This window comes from Gobio gobio (genome assembly GCF_949357685.1).
Source record: "Gobio gobio genome assembly, chromosome: 14".
Lineage (NCBI taxonomy): Eukaryota > Metazoa > Chordata > Actinopteri > Cypriniformes > Gobionidae > Gobio > Gobio gobio.
In genome coordinates, this window is record NC_137107.1 from 30955018 (window position 1) to 30980839 (window position 25822).

At 38.9% G+C, this 25822-nt stretch overlaps 1 protein-coding gene across 1 annotated transcript in view; it reads left to right on the forward strand.

Annotated features, from left to right (window-relative positions):
• Positions 1-25822, forward strand: part of nnt (nicotinamide nucleotide transhydrogenase) — a 53520-nt gene that overhangs the window by 14994 nt on the left and 12704 nt on the right. The window contains exons 9-19 of the mRNA XM_079835280.1: positions 1520-1711; positions 4928-5081; positions 6481-6642; positions 9629-9739; positions 11090-11235; positions 13399-13594; positions 16514-16747; positions 18174-18334; positions 19615-19794; positions 21371-21530; positions 23876-23957. Coding sequence (XP_079691406.1) covers positions 1520-1711; positions 4928-5081; positions 6481-6642; positions 9629-9739; positions 11090-11235; positions 13399-13594; positions 16514-16747; positions 18174-18334; positions 19615-19794; positions 21371-21530; positions 23876-23957 — 1778 coding nt within the window. The remainder of the gene's footprint in view (positions 1-1519; positions 1712-4927; positions 5082-6480; positions 6643-9628; positions 9740-11089; positions 11236-13398; positions 13595-16513; positions 16748-18173; positions 18335-19614; positions 19795-21370; positions 21531-23875; positions 23958-25822) is intronic.

Consider the following 25822-nt stretch of genomic DNA (forward strand, 5'->3'; position numbering starts at 1 on the left):
GTTCCAAACCTGTATGAGTTTCAAGAATGTTTGTAACCAAGCAGATAGAGCAACCATTGAAAAAAAATGCTATCTACTTGGTTACAAACATTCTTCAAAATATCATCTTTTGTGTTCAGCAGAAAAAAGAAACTCATACAGTTTTGGAACAACTTGAGGGTGAGTAAATGATGACACAATTTTCATTTTTAGGTTAACTATCCCTTTAAGCCCTATTCGGACGGAGGGTAGATGGAGTAGTGTAATTTTTACCCCAGGATGTCTGTAATATTAATGGCCAATTTGCACCGGATAAGAAATCCCAGTAAAACGAACAGTAGTCGGAGGGGTAACTCTATTTACGCACCGCCATCACCTCCCTGACGTCCTATGCGCATTAAGCTGCTTCCTGATATCACGTGCGCAAACATCCTATAAAACAGTTAGGTCCAGTCGAGCAATTTATTAATTCAATTCTAATAGGTACTTGCCTATAGCCAAAATAAGTTTTGTGACTCTAACAAGTGCTTTCGACCTTCTTTTTGATCTGAATGGTATGCGGAAAACACTTGGTGCCAGATTTACCAACAGCGCAAACCCTCTTTTGGCGTTAAACTAGTGTGAAAAATTTGTATATGCATTTGTAGGAGTTTCCCTTTCAGATGCAAAATGTATGGGAGGAGAGTAATTAAATGAATCACGCAAGGTGATTTACTAAGGTTTGCGCTTGTCAATTTACTAGTGTTTCCGCTATTATTTACCGCCCAAAAAAGCATGTCTTGACCAACGCAATCTACCAGTTAGCGTCTGGTTTATTATGGTGTTCTTTAATTTGCGTCAGTAGATCACGCGCAGAACTATCCACTCCCATCTGCGTTTTTTTGGAATTGCGCTCACGCTAATGTGGCCCTTGAGGTTTGCCACAGACTTTTCCCACTTGCTAGAACGCAACTGAATGCTTCAAGCGCCTCCATACTTAAACTGCTGAAAACTTCTTGTAGACAGGAAGTGACGGAATATTTACACACATATTTAGAGCTGGTCTATTCGCACGTGATTAGCATTACCTGAGGACTTTTTTTTTTTTTCTGGACCTTTTTGCAGAAGGTAAAAGTTGCTGTAATCTTTACTCACATTGTCTGTAATGATTACTGTGATGACACATTTGGACGGGACTAAAATCACTGAGAATCTCTGGTAATAATTACTTTACCCCATCTCTCCATATAAAAACTAATCCCGTCAGAATAGGGCTTTAGAGACGCATAATTCAGAGAATGTCACTTATTGTCATCTCAAAATTATGATAATTATGACAGTGCATGAATGCGGCATAATGCATTGCGGGATTATATTGCGTTTTAAATTTTTTTTTAAATGATATAGCTATTTTAAAAATTTCACAATTTCTGTTTTTATGGTGATTTTTTTTTCTTCCTCTTAATCTTCCTGGTCCCAAACTTTTGAATGGTAGTTTACAGAATATTCACAAAATCTTTGTTTGACTTATTTTATAAAATGTGCTTGTGCTTTTCTACAGGGTGTGATCCATGTTGGCTATACTGATCTTCCCAGTCGCCTCCCGACTCAGGCCAGCACATTATACTCTAACAACATCATCAAACTCATTCGTGCCATCAGCCCAGACAAGGAAGCTTTTTACTTTGACGTCAAAAACGACTTTGATTATGGCACAATGGACCACGTCATCCGAGGGTCAATAGTCATGAAGGTAGGTTAAAAAGTTGTTTTTTACAATTTTCTTAGCTACAGGAGGACAGATAAACCCTTTATTTTGTGTTGCATGCTACAACTCGCACCTTAAAGAGAACCTTTCTTTCAATTATACGCAACATTTGACACACAAACTTCCAGGTGAAATTGGATCTGTGGGTGCCACAACTGTCCTAGGGCAAAAGTTTATTTTCCCAATTTGTGGTTTGACATGGATCGGTATAAGGAAAAATATTAGCACTTAAAAAAAGTTAATTGCTTATTATTATTATTATTATTATTATTATTATTATTAATAATCATTATTAGTAATACTAACAAATGTAACCTTATTTTAAAGTGTTAAAGGAATAGTTCAGCCAAAAAGGAAAATTATCCCATAATTTACTCGCCCTCAAGCCATCCTAGGTGTATATAACTTTCCTCTTTCAGACAAACACAATGGCCCTCATTTATCAAAAGTGCGTACACCAAATTTCCAGCTTGCACCCAAAACCACGGTGACTTTGAGATTTATCAATATGGACGTTGGCGTACGGCACGCTCAAATCCTACGCCAGCTCAGGAGGTGGTGTACGCACTTTTTGACTTAGTGCGAAAATGCGCAGAAAAACTATTCCTAAAACCACAAAATGCACTGACAAAGATATGCTATATTATGACCCACTGTAAAAAAACGACAACAACAACATAGTAATTATAAACTTCAGTGTTTATTTTTGTGCAACATGGACTTCAATGTTTAATTTATGTGACTTTACCAAAAGCATTTGATTTGTAGGCATATGTATTCCTCCAGTTGCGAGTCTGTGCGCTTTACCTGACGTTTTAAGCCTTGTTTATACTTTCGCCTGGCTCCGCAGTGCGAGCCTCCGCTGACTGCGCGCGCTCCTCCCCAAACGGATGAGGCGTTTATATGCCGGCAGCTGTGCAGGGACTGGGACTGAAAATAATTCAGACTGACAAAATAATAAAAATCTTTAAAAAAATAATTAAATAAATAATAATAACGACGTTCTTCTTCTAAATAACAATAAGCGTCATTAATAATAAAAATCATAATAATAATAATAATAATAATAAGAAGAAGAAGAAGAATCTTTACAAATTGTCATGCAATTATTAATGTGAATGAATGGTACTCCACATCACATCATCATCACTATTGTACACCCCAATACATGTGACGTGATACGAAATTAAATGCTAATTGTTTCAAAACACGTGCTGTAAAATAATGCATTGTGATAGGTAATTTCTCATTTAAACAGCTATTTAAACTGGATTTTCTCCGTACAGTGCCGAGACGCGCCTCTTTGTGGCGATCTTTATATCTGACCACTTTTTTTTTCATCTACAATAAACAAGAAAACTCATACTTAACTTGATCAATATTGGTCTATATTAAGCAATAAAACATTATTACCTCTGCTGGAGTGCGCTTCTCAACCCCCACACTATTAACAGTACTCGTAATTTGGGTCCATATTTTGTTTTCGTGGGTGCCTTTAATCCCACTCTTTAAACTCCCAAATAAAATAATTTTGTTGTTTTTCCACTTCCCTGGTGATGGTCTCGATCTCCACGTCGGAGAAGTTTCGCTTCTTTGCCGTCTTCCGTGTGTCCATGGTGTAAAATGTGGGCGTGGGGGAGGCAGAGACTTGAATATATAGGGGTGTGTTATTCTAATGACGATCGTTTTTAGCCGCGGCATTTATCAAGGGCAAGTATTGCTTAGTAACTCGCAATTGTGACTATATAATGCAATTCTGAGGAAAAAAAAGTCAATTGCGGGAAAAATTCAGAATTGTGAGGTCTCGATTACCTTTTTTTTTTTTTTTTTTTTTTTTTAATTCTGTGATGGAAACAAACTTCCATAGTATTCACATTTGTAGGTCGGTTTGTTTGGTCCGAACCAAAAAAAGCCCTGGTTCCCTTGGTTTTCACATTCGCATTTTCACGCCGAATCTAAAGATACTGAACCTAAAGGCATAAGGATATTTTCACAACCTCGGTCGTCTTTTATTACGTGTATTTCGTGACGGAACTTGCTGAACATTCAAAACAATGCTGTGTGCTGGGCTAAATGTGCCCGTTGTATGAGCGTAGCTTGCATATGATGGTATTTTGACCAGCTGTGAACTCATAAAGAGCTTATAAAATGTGTAAAGGAATCCCATTACACACAAATGATCTGCTGCGAGGAGACGCAAATCTGCCTGTACCAAACTGATGGGCAACATGACAAGAAAAAAAAACGGGTATGCTTGAGCATTGTTCTTTTTAGGGTCGCATCTTGTGACCTGTCCTGTTTTTGGTTTGTTTACATGTTTTTGGTCTGTGTTGCATTCATATTTCATTCAAACCGCACCAGAGTTAGTTTGGAAGCGGACCGAGACCCATCTTTTCCACTTGTTTGTTGTGCACCAGGGTTCGGATGGCAGTGCTCAGAGTTATTCAAATGAACCGCTCTAACAGAGAAATTGAACCAAACATGCCAAGTGTGAGCCTCACCCATAGACTTCTAATTCCTGACTGTCGCTTTTTGCTCAATCCTCTGTGCTTCTGCTTCCGTGTTCATAAATTCTCACCTAAGCTTACCCTGCGCCTAAGTCATACGTTTAACAAGATTATTTAATGTAAAATGACAATGAAAAATACTTCTAAAGCATTTGTCTTAGTAAATGTTGAAATGAACAATCAACTAATACATTAGTGAAATCAAAAGTTGTATCCGTTAATATTATTTAATGGACCTGAGCAAATGTGAGCTAACAATGAACAGTTTTAATTATCCTAACCTAAATAACCATAACAATGAGCAAGACATTTGCTAAAATATTTATTAATCTTTGTTAATGTTAGTGATGGAACCATATTGTAAATTACCATAATGAGGAGGATAATAATATCATAAATGTTGTATGTAATGTAAAGGGGATTTTGTTATACCATAATATTGGTGAAATGAGCATCAAAGTTGATTCTGTGAATTCACTCTTCATGGATACACTAAGGTTTAACAAACACACAAATTTGGTTGGCACAAGGTGACTTATTATCCAATCTGACCATTGACCTAAAATGAGTTTGACACCACTGAGCTCAAGGATGTGAAGAGTTAAAAACGTAATAACAATAACACTCATTTAGCTTTTAAAGAGTTGAGTGGTGGTGTTTTTTTAATTCTGGCTTTCACTCTGTCTGTCTGCAGGATGGAAAAGTGCTTTTCCCTGCACCACAACCTAACAAAATCCCAGTGGCAGTGCCTACAAAACAAAAGTCTGTCCAGGAGCTGGAGAAGGAAAAGGCAGCTGCCATCTCGCCCTTCAGGGCCACCCTCAACACGGCAGGGCTTTACACCGGAGGTAAATCACAGTCCGGCTGCCCTCTCTGCCTCCCTCTTCCCACCGGATCTCTGCGAGTCCCCCGGGGTTAATATGAAAGCGGCTCCCCGTGTATTTTAAGAGGAAGAGACCACTGCATTGGTGGTCTCTGACACTGAACTATGTTAATAAGGCTGTCGTGTACGTTTAAAACGCCCCCACTTTATTGCCTTTGAGATTAATCCAATTTGTATTTTCTTCCTATCTACTTTATCTACTTTAGCAATCTGCATTGCTCAGAAATTCCAAAAATAGCAGCTCCCCTGTTTGGCCGCTTTGTCCTAAGATGTGATTAGACTCCAAAGCCCTGCTAAACCAAACGGCGCACAAATGAATTCTATTGGTTGCAGACGCTGAGGAACACTTGTGTGAGGAGAGGCAACGTTGGCTTCACATCAAAGCACTCACTTCCTCACTCAGACAAGCCACAAATACAACTTGCACGTAAATAAACACCGACTGATAAACAAACATGCAAATGAGATCTTCCTGCCCTTTCATGGTTTGCTGTATCTGTATGAACTTAGGTACAGGGAATCCTGACTTGCTCGGAAGGTCAGATTCACTGCCTTTTGAAATTGTGATTGGTCGCCTAATTGCAGCACAAGCTGTTTTGTTTTCCACATCACCTTAGCCCGTTTTGGCATCTGAATGCCGGGAAACTGGGATGATAAAATGGTGGTGGTGTTGGTCCTTCCCTTCTGCTGTGCATGTTTGTCGAGGTAAAGGTTTTCTTACCCATGTGGCCAATGGCTGGTATGAGTTAAATTATTTATTTTTATTCATAACCTCAAATATATATATGAAATGAAGACTTCAGATGTAAAGGCCGCTAAACTATATACCCTTTGCCAGCAAAAGCCTTCATTTGATTTGCGTCTTCTAATTGGTTCTTTGAACTTGATTTCAAGATGAGCCAGCTTTCAATTGTCGAGCTCCATAACTGACTAATAAACTTTTCATTGCCATCAAAGTGAAATTGCTGAACCTAAACATAGGATCCTGATAAAAATGTTCATTTAAAAGAAAAATGTCTGTTCATGTACTTTATTTATTTATTTATTTATTTATTTATTTATTTATAAAAACCTATGAATACTTGTATATATTTATTAACTTTCAACTAAAAAGTTGAAAATAGTATATTAAGTTTTAAAATTGAGTCAGACAGCAAATGTACCCAATATTAGAGTCGAGGTGTCAAGTGTACATGACCCACTGCTGTTTTGAAACGATTCTGGGATGTATAAACAGGACACATTGTTGCTGGCACTCAGCTTATTTGTCTGTTGAATAGTCAAGCATTCAAAATGACAAACTTACTCCTTACTGAAAAAAACAAAAACAAAAAAAATCCTTTACATGCCTTATTTCTACTCAGGTCTGGCTTCAGCCATCGGTCTTGGGCTGGTTGCTCCCAATGCTGCTTTCACTCAGATGGTTACAACCTTTGGCCTGGCAGGAATCGTGGGATACCACACTGTATGGGGCGTTACTCCTGCTCTTCACTCCCCACTTATGTCGGTTACAAATGCCATTTCTGGTAAGTTAGCAAATTATGCATACATTAAAAGACATATGTGCTTTATTTACTTAGTAATTGTTAAATTAAATGTTGTGTATGTGTATGCTATATAAAAAAAAATGTTTTTACTAATTAATCAAATTTTTTTCTGTAATATTTTTGGAGTTTTTAATATTTTGATATTGTATTCATTTCAGTTATTCTCCAAATTAATGTAGCAACAATTTAAAGACAGCATATTTTAAATGTGTTGTAATGGCATCTTTTTATGAATGAAGGCCAGTATCACTGATACTCATGTCTCCTATGAAACATTAATGACGTTACATTACAGTATAACTGGAAGCTACCAATTTCAACATTTATTAGGCTTTTACAACTTTTAATTTAAGTGAACTTAAAACGATCTTTACATAAACCCATTATAATTGTTATATTTACCCATGGCCTTCCCTGTTAGACATATACAGAAATGTAATAGTTATCAAACACCTTTCTTAACTCCATTAATAATGGTTAATCTATATTTAACTTATTATTTAAGCTACACTTTTCTCCATTCCCTTTGTTCTTTGATGAACATTAATGCCAGACATCATTATTGACGGCTGTGACTTTAAGATCGGCCGCTGCTGAACATGACGCGGATATGAGGCACTGTAACGCGCATCTCATTTTCTCATGTTCATTTAAGATGTTGTTTAACTCATTTAAGACTCCTATTATGAGACTCCTAATACTCTGGCATTTTGGCAAAATTCTTTGTGTTGTTGTTATTGTTTGTTCAAGAGCGAAAGAGAACTCTATATGTGCACGAGACTGGCAGGAATCTGTGTGTGTGTGAGTGAGAGAGCTCCCTATCTTCCTAGGTGGTGAATCAATGTAACGTACATGAATGTGGCCTACTCCCTGATCAGTGCCCTGACTACTGAACTAGGGATCTGATTGAGACACACCCACACAGACAGGACATTGACAGGCAGCGCATTCTATTCTGTCGTGTTGCGCTTAAATGGTTTTAAAGCATCTACATGAATAAGAGCGTGATCATATAATGTAACGCTAGGCAAAAATGGATATAAAAACGAACTATATATATATATATGATAAATAAATAAATGGTTGTGAAAAGATGTGAGGCAATTTGAAATTTCTCTCAAGCACAGGTCATCAAAGCGTTTTCCTCATCTGAGTTTGCACTAGCTATGGGGGTCTCTCAAGTGGGTGTGAATTGCCTACTTGCTTTAATGGGCAGAAAATGTCACCTTTTTTTTTTTTCTCTACCCTTGAGTTAGCCGTCTGTGATGGACAGACACAGCCCACCCGTTAGGTGGCGAATTCGACTCTTCATTAGTCTAGACGTGAGTGCCCAGGGTTCAGCAGTCCTCAGAGGGCCGTGTTCTCATCAGCCAGGCAGATGAAGGATGCTTCTGTGCTTCATTAAGCTTTTATTCATTTTTCTCAGCAGGCTGAGAAACCAGGAAACGATTCATTGTTTTTTAACAAGTCCTTGGTGGTCTGCATTAAAGAGTCCTTTATGTCAAGAAAGCAATAAACTTCACATCAAGAGTGTGGGGAATCATCTGAAGCAATTAGTTGCCTTTGACCTGCTGCACACTTCCTGTGAATTAGTTTATTAGTCTTGTAGAGACTTTTCTTTGTCTTATTTGCGTATGAGGTGTTACATATTTGACACTTACTGGACTGCGTCTTTCACAGGCCTGGAAAGGTGAGCGAGTTGGAATTTGCTTATTCCAGTGCCAAAGGTAATGAAGCTTTCACAAAAGTGACCGAGACGTTAAGCCACTAATGTGGAATTTCTCATTCTCATTGAAAGTGTGGGAGAACTTTTCCAGAAGCATTAAGTTACTCTTTTGCTTATGGTGGAGTAGAGTTCCTCTCTCGTTCTTTAATCTACCTGAAACTGGTGAATCAGTGACTCCACATCTGTTTGAACCGCCTGATCCAAGGAATCTTTTTGGATGAACGTAGTCTTAGATGGTGGTTTTGGGTCCATTTTGCTGATGTGACCTAATGGATGTGTCATTTGCTTAAAATGACCCCCCCTTTCCAAATACCTCATTGTTTTATCCTCCGTGAACACCAAGTTGGAAATATTATCCAGCCACCAGACAAACAGCAATCCGTTTGTGGATTTCAAGCGGGCTCCGGCATCTTTCATTTTCATCCAAAAGTTTTATTTTACTGATATCCAGACCTCTGCATGTCTGGGTGCGTGTGTGGCGGTTCGTGCCTGTGTAGGTTTACAAATCGTCTGTTGCGTTTCCTGCAGTGTTGTGGTAGCGTGCTCTTGGCCTGCAAGCTGGTCTGTGATCAATTGTTACTTCAGAATTACAAAGTGAGAGGAAATGCTTACCAACAGTTACACACTTCATTGACTTAAGATAGCGCTAACCAACAGGGCCACCTCAGGTTTGGTCAGTCGATTTGATGCCGCAGAAGCATTTGAAAACGATTAAAGAGGTGATGGTTATCAGATTTCCCTCTGGGGTGCCAGTGTTGTCCTCGTTAATTCCCGGTCAAAGTGAGTTACAAACGGCTTGTTTTGAATGCTGTGCCAGTAAAAAATGACTCGGACAGTGGTCTTAAGTTGTCTTGTATCTCACTTTAAATAATCACAATTTGGAAGCAAATCTGGAAACGAATGGAAATTCCGTAAAATATGGAAAATTGTCAATAATTAGTCAGCATAGATGCCTCCAAAGATCTCTCAATTGACTCCTAGCCATTCACTGTTAATGACGTATTCTGATGGCATGCTGATTTTTGCAATAAATGTGTCACTAATTTCATTGTAGTGTAGTAGCTAATATCAGCGCCCCACAAAAATATTTGTTTTGTTTGTTTGTTTTTATTTTAGCCTTTCAAAATGAGTAGAATTAGTGTTGCAATCCACGTTGCTAATAGTTCATTAGTGTAGTAGCTGTAATTATTCAAGAACTCTTGTTTTGTGAAAAATAACATGGATGCTCTGTGTTTTTAGGTTTGACTGCTGTTGGTGGCCTCTCCCTCATGGGTGGTGGATTTCTCCCTAGCTGCACGGCCGAGACCCTGGCCGTTCTGGCTGCTTTCATCTCCTCTGTCAACATCGCTGGTGAGTGCACTGAACACACGATCCCATACCTGCCAACAGCAAAAGGAAAGATAAAACATTGTTAAAATGTCAGCGGCTGAAAGTCGAGTAAGATTACAGATGCGAGCAGGTGAGGGCTCTGTACTCGGGCCGCCCGCTGCCCTCTGGCTGCCCTGCATCTTGTGTTCGTGAGAAGAGTGGCGTATTCCGTTCCTTCCAGGTGGAATAGTTTATTCCGTCAAACATCACACCTGAAGCAGGAAATGTCAACGCGGCAGTTTTGCTTCAAAGAGCCTTGGCCATGTCATAAATCAGGCTCTGCTCAAAACCAACCAATAGGGCCATTAAGGGGGAAAATGGCTTGAAGTGGGCAGGTGGCCAAAATGCCATCCTGAATCCAGTGACCCCTTCATCCTGAGTCTAGGTACGGTCGGCCAAAACGCCAGTCCAGGTCAGAGGGTGTGTTAGTGATTTTAATGGCATGCTACTAGGCTTTTACAGACATTTTTCATCATGCTACAATAACAACTTTTTGATATATGTTCCAGCGCATAAAGTGTCTGAATTTATATATTTATCTTCTCAGAAGGCAGGTGTTTAATTTCAGTTGAAAGATGGTTTTTGTTATTTCCATTCCTCATACATGATATTTCGTCCCGCAGTCCCATTACCCATAAACCTTTGGAAGTTAGAAATATGGACATTCTAGTCGCTTTTTCCTATCCCCTTTTTCAACCGTTTTTATTGTTACAAGTGCATGCAGGGAAAAAATAACAATTGCCCTTTCCAATTTAATTTCAATAAAAGACAAGGAATTTATGGTGAACCTGCGCCATTAATGACAGGAATGAAAACACATTTTATTCTTTGGCCCCGGCTGTAATGTCTGGATATCCTTCACATTTAATTGTGGGAAAATTGAACGTTCTTTCTAATGCTGTATACATTGTGTTCAACCGTCTGAGTGGATTTACTTTTTAAATATTTTACCGGGATCCTCCGAGGAACAGGTCACTAAGGTTTGAGTGAAACTGGATATCCGTCTGAGTTTAAAATGAAAAGCTTTGGTTTGGTAATCGTCCTAGTAAGTTGCTTTGCTAGGGCGGCGTAAGCCAGGAAAATGAATGTAAATGCAATCACATGGCAGTTTAAAAGTACTTCACTAATGAGCAGCAGATGAGTGACTCCCGTCCTTCTTTGTGGCATCCTTCTGCAACTAAATTGGAACATTTTACACTTGACATTTCAAAAAATAAATCATGTGATGTTTTATAATATTCATATTTATGCACATGCTTAGGATGATTTCAACAAGATTGTGTACTATGTGTATATACTGTGTTCATACTATCTGTTTGTTTGTTTGATCAGGTGGTTTCTTGGTTACTCAGAGGATGTTGGACATGTTCAAGCGGCCCACTGATCCCCCAGAGTACAACTACTTGTATCTTCTTCCTAGTGGTTTGTTTGTTGGAGGTTATGGGGTGGCTCTTCAATGCGGCTACAATATTGAACAGGTAAGGATTACATTACTTATAGTTAACTCAAACTCTTCAAATTATGCAGATTGTTGAGCTACTTGGGTTTAGTGTTGGCCGATATGCTCCATATTCATATCGTCAGCCTCTGTGTTTGGTGATACACAATATTATCAGGTTATTTCCTCTGTAGTGAGGTAAAAACATAGCCTAATCATTTGTGCATCGGACTATATCTGAGTATTCCATTTATTATTGTAACTTTTTAACTTTTTCTGTTTAAATTCTCCAAAATCAAATTGAGCAAGTACGCAACAAGCCAGTATTCAAAACGATCTCCTTACCTTAGCCCCATTCACAACGGTAAACTTGTAATGTGTTATATTGGAGTGGTACGGTGGATTTCCGTGGGAAATTCAAGCATGTCTTTGCGTCATTTACGTCACGTCTGTATACATACAGAAAGAGCCCGGCTAGTAGTAGTAACACACGTGAGGAGCATGTATACCGCATGTTCTTCAGCGGATCATTTATAGCCTTTTCTCACAGCAGCTGGAGTAATTAAACGTATTATTTTGATGGCGGATTGTAATCCAGAAAGGCCCAAATGACATCAGTGACAACTGGAGATTCACCCGTAATCAAAAGCAAAAGATTAGACTGTATGGAAATTGAAATCTACAGGTAACCTTAATAAACACTAAATACACGTCGTCACGCAATGATAATGCTGTTAACATAAAAAATTTGAGAACAAAGTATAACTAATAATAATTTGCACTGTTTGATGTTATACGAGCGATCGTTAGATTTAATCACCGTTGGATTTATTTGTAATGTTTTGTTCCCAAAAGTGGCAGACATGTTACTTACTTGTTAAGATGACATTTTCCGGTGAAAATTCTTATTTGGGTTATACTCAAAGACGTAGTATCTGTGATTCTGAATATTCTGAACTCGTGTATAGACGATAACGCCGCAAATGACTGCAATTGCAGGTTTCAAACAGAGATGGTGACACAGAGGCAAAAGTTACGGACTGCAGCTTTAACTGTTGTGTTAAATAAACTGAAGTATTTTATATTAAATTTACGGACACATATTATCCTCTCATAGCATTTTTACTGTACTTCTGCACGAGATGAGAACACATTTTTATAATTTCTTGGGTCAAGAAAGAGTTGGAGTTTGCAACATATTTCCTCCTCCCCAGCTACCGTGAAAAGCTTGCTCTGTCTGAATGTGTTTGAATGCACAATAAGGACACTTTCCTGCCATACAGCATACAACAAACGTGCACTTCAATACGCCCAAAGAATGCAGGTTAATGTGTTTACATGCCAGGAGAAATCTGGGTAAGGAGCAAAAATATTGTCGATCCGTTTATGACTTTACTCCGATAAAGAAAAACGGGTTAACGCATTTACATGACCACATGCATTGACGTTCTTAAGTATTGCATATTCCATGAAAGTGAAAGCAAAAACTGACCAAACTTTTGGCATCGGTCACTGCTGCCTTTGCCTCAGAGACAATGATGAATCTACCTCAATATAAGCTGATAACAGTAGCCTATATCTTAATTTACTGGCTTAATATTTCTTGTGGCCCTTACATTAAAAATTAGAAGAATCAATATTTGTCGCAAGTGTGATTGTGAATCAGAAATGTTGCCAACTGACAAGTTTAAGTACTGAAAAGTAAAACCGAAATAAAAATAAAACTAAATACAAATTTGACAAAAGCACATAACAAAATTGCCAAACACTTAAACAAAAATGTGAAAATAATATCTAATTCAGTACATTTATAAATGCTATAATAGTATGAAAATAGTACTAAAGTAACAATGTCTGCCCTTCATTCAACCAAAGTTGCACAATGTTTACAAAAACTATTAACAATACTTACATTTGAAATGAAGCTAAAATAAAATGTAAACATTAGATGAAAACTTAAATAAAATTTTAAAAGATTTAGAAATAGAAAAGTTAACTGAAAGTACTTGAATGATTAAAACTAAAAATGAATTAAAGCTAAATAGAAATATACAAAACAACATGCTACATTTCCACTAGGAACACTGCAGCAACTTCCTGGCCACCATGTATAACAACTTAATATAGCAAATATCTAGTTATGTGCTGTAGAAATGGATTCTGGAGGATAATCCTCACTTCCTGTGAACCACCTTGTGTGCAGATGATGTACTTGGGCTCCGGCTTGTGCTGTGTGGGGGCTCTGGCGGGTCTGTCCAACCAGTCCACATCCCGTCTCGGTAACACTCTGGGCATGATCGGAGTGGCCGGTGGCATTGCTGCTACTTTCGGAGCGCTGAAACCTTCCCCTGAGCTCATGGCGCAAATGAGTGCGGCCATGGCGGTGGGTGGCACTGCTGGTGAGTGTGTGAGTGTGTGTGTGTATGAGTGTATGTGTCAGTGTTCATTTTGACAGCAAATTTAGATTTAGTTTTAGTCAGTATTTCGACTAAAATGCCATTTAGTTTTAGTCATATTTTAGTCACCTGAATTGTTTTTAGTTTTAGTCTAGTTTTAGTCGACTATATCTACAGTAGATTTAGTCTACGAAAATCTAATGAGTTTAGTTTAATTGTAATACATTAAGCATTTAAGCATTACATAACCGACTGTCACTTGAAGTGACATTTTGTTTTTGACATTAAAGTGAATTGAGCTCTCTTTCGTGTATTTTAATTTTTTTTCTTAATTTTTTTTTATAACTTTGTATTTCTGTTTTTGTTTGTAGGCCATATCAGGTTAAGCTAAAGCTTAAAATAAGTTTTTTATTTATTTATTTAATTTCAAGTAATGAAGATTTTAATGGTTTTAGTTAACTATTATAACCCTGATACTTTATTGAATGTGTCAAATACTGGTCTTTCTTCCTGACTATGAATTAAACTTAAATTAAATTAAACACAGGTTATTGTGTAAGCAAAAAAGAATATATATTGCGTGACTTTTAATTATAAACAAGCTTGAAATACACATCGACTCTTATTTTGAAAATGTCTGCGCCTTACTATTGCAGTTGCAGGAGCTCATTCAAGTTCAGATGAGGGAGATAAAATATGCATTGTTACAACCGTCTAAAACATATTACTATATAAACATCGTAAAGTAAACATTGTCATTATTCATCAGCGTTAGTTCATAAACAATTGCTTGGCATAAATGTGTGCTATTCATTGATTATGATCCGCTCTGGAGCGCTGTGTTGGGGATGAGCCTGTAGAACGTGCAACTGCGCCGTGTTTTCCAGAGGTTAGATCAGCACGTTCAAATCAAATGTGCACATCTGTTACGCCCGTTTCACACATACTCTGTCTGCAGTGCGTGTTGCAGTGCAGGAGCAGCATGCGCTGTTGTGCTTTCATATATGCTGCATTTGCAGCGCGCAACTGATCCACGGTTGTATACCACAAACACAGCATTTATTCATAATTTATTTTTATTTCAAATCCAAAAGTTGTTACTGAACATGGCTTGACAGAATTGCAATTCTCTTTGTTTACACTTTCATAGAGGTCACGTTTTAATGTAGTACATTTAAACAATGTTTTATTCAATTCATTACTTTATATTTATATAGCCTAATACTTTAGATTTAGCTCACATAAGTGGAAAAACATTTAAACGTTATAGCCTATAAACATTTGAAAATAGAAACTTAAAGGTCCCGTTTTTCCTGAATTTTTTTTTTTTTTTTTTTGAAGCTTTGATTGTGTTTACTGTGTGCAATATAACATGCTCATGTTTCGCGTGTAAAAAAAACCACAGTATTTTTCACACTATTTACTTATCTGAATACAGCTGTTTTCACTGTCCTAAAAAACGGCTCGATGATTTCCTTATTCTATGAAGTCCCTCCTTTAGAAATACTTAACGAGTTCTGATTGTGCCAGCGGTTCCCGTGTTGTGATTCGACAGCAGCTTAGCGCACGTTGCCCGGAAAGGTCACGCCTCTTACCATAACGGGGAGATGCATGCACAGCAGGATGTACAGGGATGTAGTCTAAACCGGCCGTTCGCTGTAGGCTTTGAAAGGGAACTTCTGTTAAATAAAATATCTCGCTTGGCATTGAACTTTGAGCTTTATAATTTTACAGGTATTATTTATGCTCTAACAGCAACATTACACACTAACTAAAGTTTGAAAAATGGGATCACGAAGAACAGGACCTTTAAAATAGGCTATACAAAAACAGCCGACTCTTTTCTTTCGTTTTTTTAAACCCTTTTAAAAGCAGGTCATAAAGACCTTTGTTTTTCCACCTCGAATAACGTATGAGTGCTATCCATTATTTCAATACCAGGTAAGGTGTCGTTTCCTTGCTTTACCCGAGAAAAAAAAGCCATGTGTTGACTTTGAAACTGAGTATATTAAATGATATGCATCTGTGGTAAAATTACTAGATTTTCACATCAGTACATGTTTATTTTATTGCGAACAATGTGCTGTCACTTTAATTCAGCAGTGCAGCACAGCAAAAAAGAGACTCGGTACGGAAACGATCGCCACACTGCTGCAGACGCACCGCACCTGGAATGGACTGACAGACAGCATCCGCGTGCAGTGTGTAATCCTTTAACATGGGTACAGAAAAAAATATGCACCGCATACGCACTGCAAACGGAGTATGTGTGAGACGGGTGTTACACAGGATATCAGTTCTGACTGGATCTCTTCCCTAATCATCCCTCCCTAACATTTTCGTCTCGTTTTTATTTGTTGACAAAAATGACAGTAGGTTTTCTTCATAGTTTTTGTCATCCAGCAGTAGTTTTTATTTAGTTATCGTCTGAAGTTACAGTGAAAAAAGGTCATTGACGAAAATTATGACACATTATTCGTCAACGAAATTAACACTGTTGTGTGTGCTTGTGTCTGTGTGCATTTCTTCTTTAGTCAGCAGCCTTTGAACCTAGTGTGTGAGTAAATTGGAAGTGACCTTGTGATTTGCCCGCAACCCCAGGTAATGGTCATCAGGTCGTGTGAGTCACACAGTGCGGTATCGCTCTTTGTAGCGAGTCATGTCTAATCTAAATTGCTAATTATTCCTGGAAACCTGCTGGAACGTAGTTTAAACCGTCCCGACCAGCCCCAGCTCAAACCAGAAGTCTGCTTGATTCCAGATGCTTCCACCCTTAGGTCTCAGCCCGCCCAAAACATGCCCTACACTCCCTTCCCCCAACTTGCACTCCAGATTCACATCAACACACACACAGCTTCATCGGATGTGACCCGCTTACCAGCAGGCCTGAATTCCCCTTTCTTGTTTGCTCCACCTTTGCAGGTTTGACCATCGCTAAGAAGATCCAGATCTCAGACCTGCCGCAGCTCGTCGCTGCTTTCCACAGTCTGGTGGGTCTGGCGGCCGTGCTCACATGCGTGGCTGAGTACATGGTGGAGTACCCCCACTTCGCAACCGACCCTGCAGCCAACTTCACCAAGATTGTGGCCTACCTGGGGACCTATATTGGAGGAGTCACCTTCAGTGGATCTCTGGTGGCTTATGGCAAACTTCAAGGTCCTGCTTGTTTTTGGTTATATAATACAATTTAAAGGGATAGTTCACCCGAAAAGTGACCAATTTTGTCATCTTTCAATCACCCTCATGTTCTTCCAAACCTGAATGACTTTCTTCTGTGGAACACAAAATAAAAAATATCTCTGGGCCCCTTTGACATTCACTGTATGAACAAACTGTTCTTCAGAGACATTTTTAAGTATCATCTTGTGTTCCTCAGAAGAAAGATTGGATGAGGGTGAGTAAATGACTATGTATGTATGTGTGTGTGTGTGGGTGGACGGTTCAGTGTCCGTTTTAACCGATCCTTGTACAGTCCTAATATATGATTTATTATCATTATAAAAATACTGTACTAATGTTTATTGCCTTCTCAATTACTTAATTCTCAACTTAAACCATCAAGCCTTTAGTTTGGGGAAAACCACAGAAGCCCTTCTCTTTTGCTGACAACAGTCAGTCGAAGCGCTTCTCCTTACCTAAGTACCTTCCCAAATGCACATTATAAGCAAACCAAAGTCACAGCAAACGTGTTTGTGTTTAGCAGCATTTACTGCAAACCAAGCCCCTCTGAGACAATGAAAACACCAGATCATGAGCTGCTCACGTATAAAAGAACACGTATAAAGCTTCACTCTTAAACATGCTGCTTCATTGTCAGAGCCATTGTGAATTCATAATCGCACTTAACTATAAATTCCGTTTTATTTTAATTAATCATGCAATCCTGGTAGAAATCCCAATGTCATGGGTCTAAGTCCTCATTGTCTGGTGCAGCTTTGTTTAACTCACCATCTCACCGGTGCCACACATGCCTCATGTTTAAAGCTTGGCCAGGCGGAACCTCTCAAAATTTGGCACTAATTAGTCCCTCCGCCCCCCCAGTCATTTTCCACTTGTCCCTCAAAGCTGGGACGCATTATATTCAGGAGCTTTCCCATTCCTCCACCACTGCCACCACTCTGAAGCCTGCAGGCTTGCACTGATAAAACAGATTAGAAGTCTCATTTTTATCCTTGTGAGTTTTTCTTTCAGTGTAAAAGGGGGTAGAATGCAGTACATAAATGCCCAATCCAACTGTATTGCTGACTTGTTACGTGTGTAACTGATTCGGTAATTTGGTTATTGTAATTGATTCGGCTCCTACTGAGTTTTTCCTGCATTTGCATACTTTGTCTTGCGCTGATAAGTCTCGAACTTATTATAGTTTACAGAGCGCTAGCAGATGCTTAAAGTGCACTTAAACAACCTGACAGGCGGTTGTGTACCTTTTTGTTTAAGCACAACTCAAACAAGAACTTCTCCTCCTAATTTCCTCTCACTCATCACGCTCCCAAACAGCACATGGTGTCCAGCATACGTGCTAACCCTTTTTGCTAAGACTCACATTGTTTTGCTCTTCTCACTTTACTTCCTCCTCATGCAGGTGTTCTGAACTCCGCTCCTCTTGCGCTTCCTGGTCGTCATGCGCTGAACGCCACCCTCATGGCTGCCAGTGTTGGCGGCATGATCCCCTACATGCTTGATCCCAGCTACACCACTGGCCTGACCTGCCTGGGCTCCGTGTCTGCACTCTCTGCCGTCATGGTAAGGGATTCACAGTTTTCTTCCCAGGTTTTCTTTTATGCAATTGTCTTTTTTAGAATTTTTATGTATAGTTTCTTGAGTGTTGCTAGGTGGGTTCAGACGTGAATGTTTTGGGTTGTTTATCATTTACAAAAAAAAGACCAAACCCAGTTTAACTGACGGCTTAAAAAAAGCATAAGCATAAAATGAGAGCATAAAAAGCATAATAAATGTATAAAATGTACACAAAAGTGCTTGCAGTCTTTACTCTAAATTCACTAAACAACAGAAAATATGCACTGTACATTGACCTGACTGTCGGTTTTGAAAGACACTAAGGGGAATTCTGCAAATCAGAATTCTTGTTAAAATGCCCAAATATGACCTGATCCATTAGCCAATATATTGGTCTTCTGTTGGCTTAAGTAGGGACAGTCATTTATAAAATTGCTCATTTGGTTTGTCTTGATATGGATGGATGGATGTAGAGATTAAGATTGAGTGATGTCATAAAATGATTGTGCAACTACACCATGTAAAACTTATGTTCAGCGCTTCAGAACGGCGGGCTGTACGTAAACCTCTCAGCTCGTGAAACCCATCTCCCTTTGGCTATAGTTTTATTTGTTTATTTTATATAATCCATAAGAGCACACCACCCTATGATGACAGCTAAAAGTAAACCACAATCATGAAGCGCTGTCTGAGTCTCAGTAAACTTTGGCGTCATGGGGCTTTCATCATTTGTCAATAATCAGGAAGCTGACATTTTTATACAGCTCCTTTTACCTCCATAAAGATAAACAATTACCTGCAGTATGGTGTCTGGCTCTTTTTACAGCGACATTCTTCAAGTCTCCATCTTTTCTTGCTTGTTTGAATGTATTTTTTTACATTGTGTGGTAGCTGGTTTTGTTCAAGCCTGTTCCCTGAGGAAAGTACATTGTTTGATTAATACAGGAATGATATCATGGACAAGGAAAATGAATACTGTGTTTTGACAAACACCTCATGCCTTAATCGAAGCCCATTGCAACCAAATCTGTGTGAAATGTGTTGCTCTGGCGTGATCTATATCACCTTTCTTATTTGCATCATCACCCAGTGTGTAAATGAACAGACTTGTTTTATAAAAACAATGCTCATACCTCGGGCTTGTGCTTTTTTTCTTTTGGTGGACTTCCTTTTTGTTTAAACTATGGAATCGAGTTACTGTTGTGCTTTGCTCGCTTGTCATCGCTCTAACCTTTGATCTCCACCCTTTTTCCTCTCAGTGACCCCTCTTTTCTTTTTCTTTGTAGGGCCTGACCCTGACAGCCGCCATCGGAGGGGCCGACATGCCCGTGGTGATCACGGTGCTAAACAGCTATTCTGGCTGGGCCCTGTGCGCTGAAGGCTTCCTGCTCAACAACAACTTGCTGACCATTGTGGGTGCCCTCATTGGCTCTTCTGGAGCCATCCTCTCCTACATCATGTGTGTGGTAAGTTCACACAGTCACAGTTCACTCCATGGTTGATTTTGTTCACACCTCTTTTATTAAGTAGTTTGTTGCTTTAATGTGGTTTTCTGAATGGACAACGTGGTTGTTGTTATTTGTGGAACGTGATCGTGGCAATGTTTTGCCCAGCCCTCAATCTCTAAATACAAAAGTAAAAAGATTTGTATATATCTATATCTATATATCTCTTATGACAGCTGAATTTTCAGCATCATTACTCCTGTCTTCAGTGTCACATGATCATTCAGAAGTTCGATCATGATCATCGTGTGTGTGTGTGCTGTGTATAATTTATGTATATATGCACACACATGCATGTATATATTTAAGTGTTTATATATTTATGTAGAAAATATTTATATTTATTTAAAATATAAATATATACATGCAAATATTTCCTGAATGTATACATGTATGTGTGTGTATTCAATTATACACAGTACACACACATTACGCAAACACAAATGCTAATAATCGTTTGACAGCTCGAATAAGTTTTTTTTTTTATGGTTACTGTTATGTTGATGACGGTTAAACTGCTTAATATTTTTGTGGAAACTGATACTTTTTTTCAGGATTCTTTTGAATAGAAAGTACAAAAAGAACATTTATATAATATAAATAACTAGTAACTAAATTAATGTATTTGCTGTGACTTGATCAATTGAATGCATCCTTGCTTAAAGGGATAGTTTACCCAAAAATGAAAATTGTCATTTACTCTCACTTATGTTGTTCCAAACCTATATGAGATTGTTTCTTCTGTTGAACACAAAATATATTTTAAAGAATGTTGGTAACCAGACAGTTGATGGTAGCCATTGACATCCATAGTATAGATTTTCATACTCGTACTCAAGAAACTCATACAGGTTTGGAACAACATGAGGGGTGAGTAAATGATGACAATTTTCCTTTTTGGTGAACTATCCCTTTAGAAAAAAACACCCACATCAATTTTAAACTCCAGTGTATAATGATATTTAGGTCAGATTGGAGCCCAGGTGCCTTTTGACAAAAACAAAAAAATGTTGTTTACTTGTTTTTGGTTGTTTCTAATTGTAACATTTATGGTTTCCGTTTTGGTTATGACTAAAAACTATTCTACTTGGAACTGATCAGCAAATCAGTTCATCACAGACTTATCAATGTTAAAAGGTTATCCACAAAATGATTTAACATGACCTAATTAATATTAGATTTTAAAACGCATGTGCGAGTCTAAAAACCTTGATCTCAAAGACTGGATGTTCCTGTTATAATGACTCCCATGGCTTGAACCTCTGTGGGATTTGGGAATTCAACACCGCGTTTTTCTTTTAGGGTGGAAGGATGGTATTATTTTGCATGTACCTGCTTTTATTCTTCTCACATACAAATTCCTCTTGAGTCATTATGGCTGTCTGGCACGCTTCTTAATATCCTGTTAATAATGTCTAAATGTCATATGGACAGATACACATTTTCTTGACACAATCTTTCTCTTTTTTCCTGCTGAGATGCAGTCTTCATACTCTGCAATCTGATTTCCAGTCTCTGGTTGTCTTTTTCTCGCTAGGCCATGAACCGCTCCCTGGCCAATGTTATTCTGGGTGGTTACGGCACCTCATCCACCGGCACGGGCAAGCCCATGGAGATCACAGGTACCCACACGGAGGTCAACGTGGAGCAGACCGTGGAGATGATCAAGGATGCTCAGAATATCATCATTGTTCCAGGTAATGGAGGCCCTTTGTAGCCTTGCACATCTGAAACTCCTTGGTTTAAACTGGATCTGGAGTGTCCCGTCAATGACTTCAAACGATCCTTTATGTTATGTCTGTTAAAGCAACCTTGGTTCACCTCCATTACATCACTGGTAATTTTCTGACCCCTCCTGTGCGGGATAAACCCCCTAGAGTGCGCCCTGAGGCATGCTGGGGCTTGTTCTGAGGTTTTGAATTCTCACTTGTTTTTTTGGGGGGTGGGGGCCCTAGACACATTCGCATGCAGTTTTTAACTGTCTTTTTGGGTTCGACTCTTCTGTGTGTTTTGTGGACCGGCGTGGTTGGCCATTGTTCGTGTGAGCCAAACTGTGGTGGGTGATGTCAGGTTTATCCCTTATGGCACGTTTCTTTTGCCAAGCTAGAGCTGACTGATCGAGCAAGATGTGTCAGACGAACTTTAACTCTGTTTACCTTTGATACAAGTTCGGTTGGCAAATAATTTAGTTGGACTCGTATATCTGAAGTGAGTATTTTTCTGTGTCTGGTTCCTTAGCAGGGGCCTCCGTAATGGCCTCCAGCAATGGCAGCGACTCTCACGCTGCTTTGTTCTCCGCAATGGACTGTTTTATAGTCGCACTTTATGGTCCAACAGCAGGTCGGGAAGATAAAGACCTTGGAGGCGACAGGACAGTGGAAAAGAGGAGTGATTAGATGTGGGAATATGAACAGAAAGAAAAGGAGAAATGATAATAAACAGCGCAGTCCAGAGTAAACAAGACTGCAGGGCCAAGCACAACAGAGACGGCCCCTTTTATTTAAAACAAATGGCCGTCCAACAGGCTCTGAGGCATTCAAATTTTTCCCTCTTGACCGTTGCCTGTTTAGCCACTGCCAAGATGTCTGAGGGCCCTGTGCTCACGGACAGCACAGGCCTGGCCATTGTGAATGCCATGGTATGAGCCACGATGGGATGTAATCAAGGTTGTAGGTTCAAACCCTACTAATTACGGTTTTGTTTGGTTTTTGTTTTTTGCTAGGGCATTGGCCAGGACTCCACAGTTTAAATAAATGCTCATTTATTTTTCTGACACGTAAAAAAAAAACCTTTTGTTTTTGTTGGAAAAATGGCACCTAATGCAAAACACAACTGTCTGGTTGATAATTTTCCACACAATTCTATCTAGCTGGCCAGAATCACTTTTGATAGTCTTGGAAGCAAGAGTCAGTTAAAGTTAACTTGACTTTTAAAACCCAAATGTTTAAATATGGTAGCTACGCTACTCTCTTGCTCTGGCCCTGGACGATCGGAACAATCTTATTATTGAGCCCTGCTAAATAACATATAATTGAACCCACTTAAGTTTTCTCTCCTCATTCACCACTAAATCCATCAGCCATCATTGGGTTTTTTGGGGGGGTATATTTTGAATGGGGTTCCCTTCACTGCTCAGTCCTTACACAGAGTAAGCAATGGCCTTGTTTCCATTTCCACATTTTTGTATAATTTAAGTAGTCAGTGTCACTTTGGGTGATTGACAGCTGTGAAAACATTTAAGACTTTTCTGTTTAAGCTTGAAGTTTGCCAACCATGGCTGTTTTCCTAGGGTGAAATGTCTTTTTATAAAAGGAAAAAAAAGAAGAAAAAAGCTGCATTAGGAGAAAAATCATTAGGAGTGAGGAGGGTTAGTCAACACGCACCGTGACATGCTTGTTTAAATGGGAGGATTTGAAGGTTGTTGTGACAGGCCTATCAGAAGTTGTCAGCTGTAACTGAGGCTTTTAAACTGACTGACGTGTGAATTTTATATTCGTATTCCTCACCGTAGTGCTAAATTGTTAATTGATGAAAGAATGATAAGTCTTTTTAAATTGTTGCACAGTGCACATTACTCTTTCTGGTCCCAGCTCCACTTTTCTTTGCCGCTTTCAAAGTGTACCAAAAGTGTAAAAATAAACACTTTTGTGAAATATTATGAATTCTGGCGCTGTAGGTTCATTAAAGATGTATTTCAACGTGAAGCAATTTTCTCCTCTTTTCTGTTTGTTTATGATCCTGCAGGTCATTCAAGTTTTAATTACTTTTATCTGTGCATTGTAAATGAGTGGGAGCAGGTCATTTGTTTGCTTTACTTTCAAAACAGATTTGTCCTATTGTTTATAAATTGGGATTATTTTTTATAGTAAAATCAATTCACTTGACATGATGATGAAAAAGATGAGGTATTACTTAAAGGTCATGCACAGTTCATTAGAGTTTTCCAATGGGAGTTTCCTAAGCTTCAGATAATGGTAGCAGCAGTTTTTTGCATGTCTGTGTTTAGTTGTTCCTTATTTAATTTCTGGGTCTTTTACTTCAGGTTATGGTCTGTGTGCAGCTAAAGCTCAGTATCCTATTGCTGATCTTGTCAAATCAATGACTGAGCAGAACAAGAAAGTCAGGTAAGAAACATTCAAACATCTTCAGTCGTTTTCAAATCTTTACTGTTCAGCTGTGATTTGACCACAAGATTTGTGATACCAGGAGAAAGCTATCCGTTAACATTTCCCATTGATCTCAGTGGTGGCTGGACACCCCTTATTAGCAAATGATGTCCTATGAATTATTGAACTGGGATGACACTTGAATTCTTTCCTTTCTTTGTCCAAATCCTCACTCTCCCAGTCTTTAAAACTTTGCTTTACTTCTAATCCATAATGCATGTTATCCATAAATTATTTTAAAATAATTATAATATATTATAAATAATAATAATTTATTTATTTATTAATGTTTTTCTTTTAATTAAACCTCCTGTTGACTGGTGATGGAGGCATCAGTCTGCCCAGTGATGTTTTGCAATCATATAGATGTATAGAAATATTTTATGTTTTAGTTTCTCTGAGGGGGTCTGAGTCTTGTCAGTACGGCTGGGTGAGTGTTTAAATGGCTCACTAGTTGCAGGTCAGTCTGGTAAACCTCTGAATGGCAGCCTTCTCTCGCTTTCTCTCTGCATGTCGGACTCCTCCATTTCAAAGAGTGCTTTTGAATATCGTCATTCAGTTGCTCTATTGTCTGCGGCTTTTGTTGCCTCTCCAGTGTATGTGTAATGCCCTGTGATCTGAGAGTGCAGTGTACCCCAGGCCTCCCAGTGCTGTGAAAGAGCCGGTGAAGAGCAGAGCGATAGGTGCGGGCTACGCAATACTTTCCACAGTCCCAATGACGCCTCTCAGGTTGCAGGGCGTAGAAAGACTGAGTCTGACCCTAGAGATGCTTCAACTACCATGCACTTTCAATATTTGTCACATTGACGAGAAGAACATGCAACATAATGTAAAAGTTTCTCTTGTTGAGACTCTGGATGGTGGCTGGGTTTTTTTCTTTTTTATTTAAAGATTGGACCGTAAAGAAGTGATGAGGCATGTTTGGTGGGATGGGGGAAGAAGCCGAGCCAGATTCGAACTTTGGTCGGCCACACATGTACCACCAAGGTGGTCTGCTCTGTAATACCTGGAGCGAGGTATCCATTTAGCTTTCCTTTAGTTTTCAATGGTCAAGTCACAATTTTAAGAGCCTGGTAAGACATATACTATAATAAAAGTTTGTTATTTATATATATTTTTTTAAGGTGAGGTACAGTGAGGAAAATAAGTATTTGAACACCCTGCTATTTTGCAAGTTCTCCCACTTAGAAATCATGGAGGGGTCTGAAATTGTCATCGTAGGTGCATGTCCACTGTGAGAGACATAATCTAAAAAAAAAAAATCCAGAAATCACTATGTATGATTTTTTTAAAACTATTTATTTGTATGATACAGCTGCAAATAAGTACTTGAACACCTGAGAAAATCAATGTTAATATTTGGTACAGTAGCCTTTGTTTGCAATTACAGAGGTCAAACGTTTCCTGTAGTTTTTCACCAGGTTTGCACACACTGCAGGAGGGATTTTGGCCCACTCCTCCACACAGATCTTCTCTAGATCAGTCAGGTTTCTGGCCTGTCGCTGAGAAACACGGAGTTTGAGCTCCCTCCAAAGATTCTCTATTGGGTTTAGGTCTGGAGACTGGCTAGGCCACGCCAGAACCTTGATATGCTTCTTACAGAGCCACTCCTTGGTTATCCTGGCTGTGTGCTTCGGGTCATTGTCATGTTGGAAGACCCAGCCTCGACCCATCTTCAATGCTCTAACTGAGGGAAGGAGGTTGTTCCCCAAAATCTTGCAATACATGGCCCTGGTCATCCTCTCCTTAATACAGTGCAGTCGCCCTGTCCCATGTGCAGAAAAACACCCCCAAAGCATGATGCTACCACCCCCATGCTTCAC